We start from the raw sequence: 11,800 nt of genomic DNA on the forward strand, positions 1-11,800 counted from the left end.
GACCACCCACTTGGAGTTCGGTAGCATCTAGGCAAGAATAAATAAAACTTGTAAGAAATTAGAGTATGCATAATCTAAGCAGGAGCACACTAGAATGAAAGGGCAGGTAGGGGAGAAAGCCACACTTAGAAATTGAAATAGTGATTGAACCTGCTGGTCTTAGATTCTTTCATTAATAGAGGTTATCTGTAAGTCTTGTACTTTGTCATAAGGCTCTGTAGTTTAAGCTTTAAGATAGACAATTTGAAGAATAAATTTTGTTAAGAAATATAAAACTCTAGCTGAGCTCTTACAGATTTTACCATAGTTTTTTCCTAATGATCCATATCCATAGTCACCTACTAGTAGAGTTGGAAACTCCCAGAAGGGGTCAGTGACTGGAGCCCCTTTTTATATCTAGCTTTATCACTATGGCATTATTTTATACCTCTTTTGGTTATTCTTTTCTATTGGGTGTTTAAGACCAAGTGAAAGTGAGACCTGTATCAATCAACATGAACCTCTTGCTATATATCAAGGTCAGTTAAGTCTCTTCAGGCATTATTTTGGAGCTATGCATAGAGCCTCTCAATTCCTCTCTCAGTGTCAGCCATCAGGATGGGTCACAGCCTTGCTTGTCCATGTTGCTTCCAATGAAAGCATGGGAGACTTTTCCCTCATGGTGATCCTCCTTTGGCACACAGAGTATTTGTCCTCTGGTGCCCAGCAATCTCCCTACTCACGAGATTTAGTGCCTTACCAAAGATGTAGGATCCTGTAGGAAAGGTTCCTTGTGTCCTACCTTTTGTAGACCTCGAGGGGCCAAAGCCAAAATATTGTCTGTCCTCATAACCCAATTACCTGTCTAGTTTTGGTCTCCAAACTTTAGTTGTTGAACACCCAGAAGAGAGGATCATTAGTAGTGCAGTAGGAGCGATGAGCTTAATTATAATTTTGTCTGAACATTAAGCACTTTGAAACATAAAACATAGTTAGGAGGCTGTTATTTCTTAGCAACCGTGGTTGTTCTAGTAGTTTAATCCCTGCAGAATGTTGACAACAGTTATATATTATAGAAACTTGAGATTAAGAGCCACACATAGTATTTTAGCATGACGGTCTTGATAACATTTTCTTTGTAACAATGTCCATCTTAGTATGGCATTTTGAATTATTAGAATAAAATAGTTACCTGGATGTATAATAATACTGAGCTACATGTTGGGAAGTAACTGAGATAATATTTCCTAAGGTCTATGAATGGCATTTGGGTCAGGATAAAAAGATGGAAACAATATACTGTCAACTCCCCCAGATCCAAGGGCCTCCCTGTGGCAAAGTGATAGATTTGATTTGGGGGAGGTGGTGTTTAATAGTAGCTTGATATTTGAATGGTGATACCTAGCCAGTAGTTAGGAATCATGCTCAGGAATTAGATCAAGGCCAATGAGGATTACATATTTCCTATCACGTTTATGTTAGTTTGTAAGTATAAATGCCTGGAGAGAAAAATAGAGGCAGGGAACTCAGGGTAACACTGGTGCAAGGACCAAGCACATTTGAGGAAAAGGAAGAAATACAATTATGGAATGTATGTAAAGAGAGACAGGAAGAAAATTGGTTCAGTGAGCCAAGATGTAGGTAGCCCTTTTCCTTATATTTAAGAATGGCACCTCTAGCCACACACAGGCAGGTATGGAAATAGGAATTCATTCATCCTCTTCTCCCAAACCAGACATAAGTCTCCAACCCTCTCATTTTTGGGTTGGTTTATAAGAATCAATTGCCATTTTATCAGTCACATAGGTGGAGTCTTTTTAAACTGTTTGAGTGTATCTATTATACTTTGTGTTTTGGAATCGTGTGTATTTTTTAAAATTGCTCAAGTGTGGCCTCCATTCTGTTTTGATCTAGGGTATGGACAAAAAGTTTTAAAACTTCCCAAGTAATTTGAAAATGTATCCAAAGGTGCAAACTTTTGCAGAATTAGCTGTAACAGTCCCTGAGTGCCTCCTATCTCAGTTTCCTAGTCTGGTCAGTCAGAACTTCAAGTGTGATAGGCTTGGTCTTCTTTGGGAATTTGTAGTATGATAGATTGTACATGTACATAAATTGATTGGTTATTACAAATAGTCACAATTTACAAATTGTTATGTATTAACAGTGATGACATAATGGCTTACATACTATTTTTTACTTAGTTTAAATGTTGTTGTCTCATGTAACATGTATTAAACACAAAATTTTAACACTTCACATATAGCCCTGTGAAAATAGTAAGATCGGTATTTAATATTTTTCAGTCTGTATAATGTTATTAGCTTTTAGAAATAAGAAAACAGTGTCTTTTTGCTTTAGTGTATTTAATCATGTAGTCTTATTCACCAAGATGTTGGGTTGTCAGTTGTGGGTAAATCATTCCATTAGCCATAAATAGGATTAAGTGATAAAGTATGGACAGATTAAAACTCTTATCAATGTTCTCACTGCCATATATTTGGGGCAGCTTCTTTTTTTTTTTTTTTTGGTACCGGGGATTGAACTTGGGTCCTTGTGCTTGCAAGGCAGGCCAGAGAACCACTGAGCTAAATCCCAGCCTTGGAGCAGCTTCTTGAGAAGAACTGCATAATAGTTTAAGAGAACTGTTGTACCAAGCCAAATTTGAAATAAGTGGAATACAGTAAATTTGTTTTGTGTTACACTCATTACATTGTAGTTTGAGTCAAATATCCAGTGAACAAAACTCATAATTTTTTCAGTCAGTTCTTATTTTTAGGAGGCTTTGTGTTTAAATTAAAAATATGTGTATCTATTTTTTTCTCAATGAAACATGACCGAAGAAGCAGTTAGTGTTGTATTATGATTTTAGAGCTCAATTGATGTTTGTTATGCTCAGCAGTCTTTAGAGAGTTTTTATTTTTTGTAAGGGAAATTTGATAGATCTGAGGTAGATTTATAGTAACTTCAGAACATAGGAGTAAATGTATAAAAAATAATGCAAAGATCAGTTATAAGAGACCATCCTAGGATTTAGGTGACCAAAACAATATAATCATACCCTGGTATATTAATAGGAGAAAGGCATGTTAAGATATTTTACCTTTATAATTATAAAGACCCCTTAATTCCTTGTGAATATCTGACAGTGTTATATTGTAAGAATATATTAATGAAAAAATAACAGTGTTCTCTATAATGTTGTAGCTTTAGTGTCAACTAAGTATATTGCTATGAATCTATTCTAAAATATAAGCATATTAAATTTTTTTCATATTTTTAGGTTATTATTTATGAAAAGCCTCACTTCCATGGTCAGGCCAAAGAGTTTAGTGAACATATAGATTCTGTACCAAATTTTTTAAAAAATAATGAGGACTTTCATGGAATTGGATCAATTCGTGTCATTGGTGGAGTGTGAGTATCTTACTTTCAATATTTGACTTCAGCAGTTAGACTTTTAAAGATTATCATAGATGAAGCCAGCCTTAATCTAAAATTTACATCCCTTTTGTAAGATTGGAAATAAAATATTACTAAGAGTTTCTATGAACTCTTGTTGGTACTAAAGATTTTGTGATAGTAACTATATTTTACCTTTAATCTAAAACACAGCATTATGTATAGTACAGAAAGTAAGAATTGTAAGATAAATTATTTTTTGCAAGTTATAAACATGAATAATAGCCTTGTTTGTATGTGCTGTGGCCTTAAGCAGTGAGCCCTCTCTCATCAAAGGAATAGTCTGGATGGTTCTGACACCGATATCCCTTCATTGTTCTTAAGAAAGCCCTTTAAGAACCCCTGGGTATAAAAGCAAGTGTAACCTCTATAATGACCATCTCAGTCTCAGTAAGCAGTTACTAGAGCAGAAATACTAGAATACTGAGATCAGACTAGGATGTGTTATGTTCATTTCCTGGCTGGCACATAAAACTATGCATACGACTGCAAAACTTACTTGATTTTGTCAGTCCAGTGCTGTTCAAAATTTAGTCTGATAAAACTAAGTCAGACTAGAGAGATTTCTGAGCTGTGTAGGTAATAGATTTACTAATACTAATTCATCCTTTAACCCTAGTCTTCTATACTTTTTAATTTTCTTCCCATTCTAATATAATTAAAAGCGTATTTTGAATAGCCATATTATAATAAAAGAAAACTTAGAATTTGGAAGTTTTCTGTGCAATTTATTTTTACATAATAGTTTAAGAATGTAGTCTCTTCATGTATTGCAGATGTATTAAGACATATAAATAGGCATATAGGTTTATTACAATACATGTGGACATCCCATCCTGTACCCTACCATAATATACTTATTACAAAGCAAGAAGAAATTAATGATGCTGATAGGGTAGTGTTACTTTGTGCTCCGTAAAAATAATTTTTTGGAATTTATTTTATTTTATTTTTTTTAATTTATTTGGGGGGTGGTACGGGGGATTGAACTTGGGTCCTTGCACTTGCAAGGCAGGCCACCGAACCACTGAGCTAAATCCCCGGCCCCTTTTTGGAATTTATCTTGATCTTCACAATTACAGTAGGAGTGGAGAAAAGAACAGTAGGTAGCCCTCATAGGCTTTGTTTTGTCAAGTCCCTGAATTAAGAAGTCCCTAACCCTAGAGTTTAGTGTAGTTGTCTTCCTACTGGTTTGGTGGGTGGGGAGTTCCACCCTAATTGCACAGTCCAACTAAAGGCCTGTTTAAGCAGGTCAACATGTTTTATGAACCATCTATGCCCATATGCTGTGGATACTGTAGATTACCCAATAAAATGTCAAGTTTCACAAAGGAGCTTAACAATTAAGATGTTTATAGGTATCCTTACTGATGCTTTTAGATTAGAGGTCAGGAAACTTGTGTCCCTGGAAAGTACTCTGTGATAGTGGATCCTATTCCCATGATCCCCACTGATAACATGGTGGGACCAACATTTTCCACCCATCAGCATTTACAGAAAAGGTCTTTGTATACATATAAGGGCACCAGGGATAGTGCTAGCTCAGTTACATTTTCTGATTCTTCTTTGGTAAACCCTCCTATATTGTGTTTTGTTTTTTTGGGTTCTTTTGAGCTTCAGCCTGGTAAGAGGTTCCTTTGACTTAAATCCTTAGTGAATGTTTAAGGTAGTAATCATTCTACAGTTCCAGAAGGGCTTAATCAGAAAATAAGAGTGATTATCTTTGGATCTCTGTGAGTTTGTTAAGTTTTCTCATTGGCTCTGTGTGTTTTTATTACATTTACTTTGCAAAATCTTCTGTGATCATCTTGATGTGGGAAGGAGTCATGCCATAAATATTTAATGAGCTTGCTCTTTTGTAATTCTACAATTAACCTTTTGTTGGGAAAGCCTCCAAACTGTAAAAATTATTGGTCTGTGAACCATATACTGTTTGTTTTTGTAGATGGAAATAAAGTAGGTGTGTTGCTTTTTACAATATTGAGATAATTGTGCTTTATAATAATTTTTCTCTCATTTGCTTTCTTGACTAGTTTTATTATTGGCTCAATGAAATGTCTTCTGTAATTCTAGGTGGGTTGCCTATGAAAAAGAGCATTTTAAAGGACAGCAGTTCCTGCTTGAAGAAGGAGACTTTGAAGACAGTAATGATTGTGGGGCATTAAATGGCCCCATATTGTCTTTCCGATACTTACAAGCTGTGAGTTATCTTCCTTAACCATAATTTTCTACCCCTATTTTATCTTTTCATGAAAATTGGACATGATCTCAGCATACTGAGAACACTGAACTGACCTGAACATGAATTACCTGGTTTTCTTAACTGCATGATTATTATAGAATATTAATTTTTTATTTTTTATCCTTCAATTCTATAATCAGTTTTTGAGTACCTGCTTTCTTAGAACTATTGTGCTAGGTATTAAATATGTAGTAGCCAAATACTGAGTCCCAACATCCCAAAACAGACAATCCTACTAAGGAAAATAATAAATAAATGTTAAATAAATGTTTGATATTGTTTATGACTGGATTAAGTACACAGGGTACCCAGAAAAAAGCCAGTTGATCAGTCACCCTAGTGGATTAGTGAGGATGTATGGGTGATAGCCAAGCAGAAGTTTTATGTTCAAAAGAGAATTTCTAGTAGAGAATTTCCAGGATAGGGTGAAAGGCAATAGTAGCAAGAGATTAACTCATGTGACTGTGTAACACCTAGCTTGTAAGTCATTGGTTTAACTGGGGGTGAATTTACTCCTTAAAGGAAATTTGACAAGTGTCTAGAGACATTTGGATGGTCATGGGGAGGAGGAGTGCTAGTGTCTAGTGGGTAGAGACTAATGAATGACCTTATAATGTAAAGGCAGCCTCCAACTATGAAGAATTATAGGACTCAAAATTCTTACAGTGTTGAGCTTGAGAAACCCTCATGGAAGTAAAACTGTGATGTGCCTGAAAAAATGCAGTTTGGTTATGATGTTAGAACTTTGAGGAGATGAGTCCTAGAGCCATTTAACAAAGGGCCTAGTACCATGTTAAGAAATTCAAATTATTTTTCTTGAGTTGACCAAAAGCGCTTGGTTTCCACCCTTTAGGTGTAGTGTGCATGATCACTCTAAAGATTTAGAAAGGTCTTTTTGATGACAGTATTGAGAAATGGGTTGAGATAAGTGAAGTGAGGCTGGAGGAGACAATTCCAGAAATTTATAGGACTCCAACAGAAGCAGATGAAAGCACAGAGATCTAGAGGCTTATAGTTTTAGGGCTTATCAAATGTTGCTGATTTTTCTGACCAGCACTGTGGACTTTTTAACAAATTAAGAGGGACATGTGTCATTATTCAAGAGTTACCACTGCAATCTCTTCCCCAATCTTTACCCTATAAACTCTAAACCAGTGATGCTGAACCTATGACACACGTGTTACTTGCTTTTCTTTTAAGATAAAGATGTTAATGTGTTAGTTTTTTCCTAAACTAAAACCTCAGTGCTCAGATCTAAGTATAGTGTTGGCACTTTACAATAAATAAGTAGATTTGGGGATGCAGTTTGGGAACTCATCTCTAAAAGGTTTGCCTAAACTATCTGTAATGGTCTTTGACACACACTGTAAGGGAATCAGTGCAGTAAGTGATTGTGAGGTCCACATAAACTATAGGTAAGCACAGTGATTGTCTTTTTGGTCTTTTAGGTTCCTCTTTTCTGCAACTAGCAACAGCCTGTTTAGAATCCCCCACATTGTTAAGCAGGAAAAACAGAAAGGAGAGCAGATGCACTGGGAACAAGGGAGTATTTTATTTCTTCATAAGTTATCCTCAGTTAGAAAGTGAGTCAGAAACAGGTTCTGAGAGAAACACAAGACAATTCACTGAAGATTCAGTACTGGGAGTGCTTGAGTAATAACAGATGGGTAACTTCCAAAGTATTTAGTAGACAGTTATGATACATAAAGGTCGCAGGTTTTCTCTGCTGAGCCGTGCCTTATTTGGCTGCTAAAAGGCAAGTCCTACAAAATAGGTAGTGGCCTTTTAAAATCATTTGGACCATATACTTTGAGAAGATTTTGGCCTGTGATTCAAAGCATTTTCCACTCGTTAAATAATTTAAAAATTTCCCTCTTATTTTAGAAAGATATTGGGGAAGGAGTCATTATAGATGCTATAAATGTTAACAATGAATGTGGTGATATTTTCCAAATATAACCATGACTAAAACACCAAAATGAAAAGCCTAAGTTGGTTAAAACCTGTCAGTGGTAGAAAATGTGAAAATAAATAAATAACATAGCTACCATATATTGCTAAATATTACAAGATATTTTATGTAAACAAAGTCTTTAATAGTATACATTAGAAAAATTGGTATATATATCATTGTTACTTTTGCTGTTTACAAAAATTGGAGATATGTACAAAATTGACACAGTTTTTATGGAAATAAGTAAAAATGTCTTTCAAAGGAAACTTTCTCTTCCATATAAATTGGGTTTAAAAAAATTAAGGTATTAGTTGTTAGTTTATAGTTAGAGATGATATCATAATCCTCATACTAATCCTAATATTTGTCAAGTACTTATTAATGGCTTACTTGTATATGTGCTCTAATAGTCTTTGCAAAAGACCAATGTGGAGATTATTACGATACATCTTACAGATATAGACACTGAATATCTTAGAGGTTAGATACCATGCCCCAGGTTGGAGGGCAAGTCTGTCTTGCTTTAAAGCCAAGTAGACTTAAAAAAGTATTTGACAAACTGAATTTCATTAAGTAAAAGGTTTATGACATTTCATTTATTACTTTTAATATTTTTATATATGTATATTGCAGACCTCTATACACACACACACACACACACACACATATAATTTTACATGGTTTCTAGACACTTGTTATAATAAAATTATATTCACTAAGGTATGTTCAGATGATACATACTAAACAAGCCTATCCATATTTAGACAATACAAAATTTGTATAGGTTGTGAAAATACTTTAAAAACTTGCTTATCAAGTTATATTTTGAAAAATTGTATATTCCTCAGACATAATATATATTTGGGAAGGCATTTTTTTCTGTTTGCATATGTAATGATTACATTCATTGTCGGTAGTTGGTATATATACATAACACATTTTAATTCTTTTTTTTTTTTTTTGAGACTGACCTTGGACTCGCTATGTAGTCCAGGCTGGTCTAAAATCACAGCAGTCCTCCTGCTTTAGCTCCCTGAGTGCTGAGATTACAGGCGTGTGCCGCCATGCCCAGCTTGGCCAACATTTGGTTTTTGTTTTTTGTTTTTGGTACTAGGGCTTGAACTTGGGACCTTGCACTTGCAAGGGAGGCAGCAGCACCACTGAGCTAAATCCCCAGCCCTTTGATTCTTTTTAAATCAATTTCTCTTCCCCTCCCCTTCTTTACCTCTTCTGCTATCTCTTGGTTCCCTTGCCTTTTATAAAAAGTTGTCTTGTTTCCTATTATCTATCTTTTATTTTGGTCTTCAATTTATTTATACTTTGGGTTTCTCATATGAGAGAAACTATGTAGTATTTAAACTTGTGTGTCTCAAGGAAAGCCCTTATGATTATGACAGGCCTAATGAGTTAATAGGAAGAGCTGATGTGAGACATCTTTTCTGCATACAAACCATGACATTTACGACTCTAATTGAAGTAATATAACAGAGACAAGAAGACAAAGAGAAAACCTGTTTTTAAATGTCCTGATTTAAGTACATGGAACACTCTGGATTTACTAAGGTCAAATACCGGACATGTTCCTTAGGGATAATGTGATCTGTGTCATGGAGAGCTTTGGAGAGGACAAGCAGAAATGTGTTCCCAATTCCAAATGAGTCATTTGAATACACTGACTTGGAGTTGATTACTTAGGAGAGGAAAGGGACTAAAAGAAATATAGCAAAATTTAGGCTTTGGGGGTTAAGGAATTTTTATTCCTTGGCTTCAGTAAAACTTTTTTGCTCTTCTTATTTTTCTATTTTATACTTACTTGCTTAACTTTAGATTTACTTTTGCTGTGATTTTCAGATTTTGGGCCACTTTCCAAATCAGATATGCAGCACAGACCTGTATTTTCCTTTGTTAATACATACAGCAGCTCTGTACTGTTGTCTTTATCATGTTGGCATGCAGGGTTATAGTGTGAGAGATTACAGACCAGATCAGCTGAGAGATTTTATGGAATTTAAAAGCAGACAAATTACTGATTCATATGACTCATCTTTATACCTAAAGCAGCTGCTCATTAGTTTTCTCTGATAGCAGGAAACACCATACCTGAGACTACACTAATCTATCCAATTAATTTAAGAATGTAAAATGGAATAGTACAGTTTTAATAATTGTTCCACCATTGTTTATTCTTCTTAAGCAAGAGAAATTTACCTAAATATAGAGCTTTCCAAAGTACTTAGAAAAGATAGGGATGGTAGTAGCCAAAATACCCTAGACATGACTGTGAGTATCTGTTGTGCCTACCTACTAGACAAGACAGAAGATTTTTGTTTTGTTGAATTTTTTGCATATTATACCATGCTTTGTAATTGTGCCCCCAGGTGATGGGGCCCAGAACTGACACATGACGCTGAGCATGAGTTGTCTCACAGTTAGAATTCTGCACAGCAGGGATGCCGTATTGATGACAGTGAATCAATTAGATTAGATATTGTGTACTTGGCATATTTGAGAGAAAATGCAGAGTGGGGCAAAACCTGGAGAGTTGCTCAGAAGGGGAGAAGTGCTTAGAAAGTGATAGAAGACAAAAACTAAAAGGCAAAAGTTACAAACAGGTAGAAGCTAGAAAGAGGGGAGTAATATCATCTAGGAGGCTCCTGTAGATCTTGTCAAGAGCACTAGGAATGGTAAACAGGTAAAGAAGTAAACTCAAGCTGGATGAGTGTATTGGTTTATATCCCTGTATGCTGCCAGCATTTGTTATTTGGCAGTTGATCCTGTACAGTGGGTTCCTCCTGCTCTGCTCAGTTTTAGGCTGCATCATTGTTGTATGTGGTCTGTGCTTCCAGCCCTTCTCCCAATTCACTTCTGTCTCATAGTTCTTGCATTTTAGGCACGATTGAAATTTTAGCTTCCTTTACAATTAAATTAATCAGATAGTTTGTAAGTCTCAACAGTTTAACAACTGGTTACTGTTTGTTTTGTTTTTATAAAGATTACATTTTCCTGATTGACGTAAATTCAGGTTTATCTTTTTTTTTTTTCAAATGATACAGCAGTAGTAACTATGAAATTATTTCCCATGAAGTTTAAAATTCTTCCTAGAGTTTTCTGTGTGATATATGAGTATATGAAAATGTGCTTGGCTACAGCAGTCTTTAAAACCAAAGTGCATGTTCTCCTAAACTTTCTTCTTCTTTTTAGAATTTTATAGAATCTTCTATCACATTGTTTGAATCTGATCTAGAAAGTGGAAAATTTATTGACATTTCAAATCAGGAAATTTCAGACTTAGAAGAAATTGGCTTTGGTAGTGAAACAAGATCCATTCATGTTAAAAGTGGCATGTAAGTTGTCCCCTACCCTAATGACCTTGAGATGTTCTTTGGTGTTTTAAATTATTGGTGGTAGGTTGTACATCACCTCTGTTCTTTTCTCTTTGTTCCCTACTAGATGGGTTGCTTACCAGCAGAAGTTCTTCTGCGGAGAACAATACATTTTAGAGAAAGGGAAATACAAATGCTTTTTAGACTGGGGAGGATCAAATAATGCAATTATGTCAATTCGACCTATTCAACTGGTGAGTGAAGTATGAAGATGACAATTGTCCGTAGCATGTTGATGGTATACAACTGATTATCTGAGACAAGATTTTTAAACATGGGATTGTTGAATTATTTTAGTGTATATATGGAAATTGAAAATATAGTTTGAGTTGTAAAGACTCTATGGAGAGCTAGGACAAATTAACCCATGAATGAGATGGCTCTGTAATTTTATCATTTTATTCATTCAGCAGCATTTATATAGTGCTTCTGAGGTGTCAATCATTACAGGCTTCACAGGAGATGATAGATGCTTAAAGTGCCCTGATGAGCTGGGTGTGGTGGCGCATGCCTGTAATCCCAGCACTCGGGAGGCTGAGGCAGGAGGATCACTGTGAGTTCGAGACCAGCCTGGGCTACATAGTGAGTTCCAGGTCAATTTCAACTATGTAGTGAGACCCTGTCTCAAAAAACAAAAAAAAACAAAAAATAATTAAAATTACAGGGTCTGTGTAAGATAGTGTTAAGAGAACTGAAGTACAAACTTCCGGCTGGGAGAAAGCATTCTCAATTCATTTATCTCATACAGGATTTCTATTCAAAACGTAAAAAAAAAAAAAAAAA

At 35.2% G+C, this 11,800-nt stretch overlaps 1 protein-coding gene across 1 annotated transcript in view; it reads left to right on the forward strand.

The window, feature by feature from the left end:
* Crybg3 (crystallin beta-gamma domain containing 3) overlaps positions 1-11,800 on the forward strand; it is a 92,586-nt gene that overhangs the window by 41,175 nt on the left and 39,611 nt on the right. The window contains exons 11-14 of the mRNA XM_019210799.2: positions 3,260-3,393; positions 5,512-5,638; positions 10,836-10,978; positions 11,085-11,211. Of these exons, the coding sequence (XP_019066344.2) occupies positions 3,260-3,393; positions 5,512-5,638; positions 10,836-10,978; positions 11,085-11,211 (531 nt within the window). The remainder of the gene's footprint in view (positions 1-3,259; positions 3,394-5,511; positions 5,639-10,835; positions 10,979-11,084; positions 11,212-11,800) is intronic.

The sequence above is a fragment of the Fukomys damarensis genome, unplaced genomic scaffold, assembly GCF_012274545.1.
Source record: "Fukomys damarensis isolate Sample0158 unplaced genomic scaffold, DMR_v1.0_HiC HiC_scaffold_24, whole genome shotgun sequence".
In the NCBI taxonomy this organism is placed as follows: domain Eukaryota; kingdom Metazoa; phylum Chordata; class Mammalia; order Rodentia; family Bathyergidae; genus Fukomys; species Fukomys damarensis.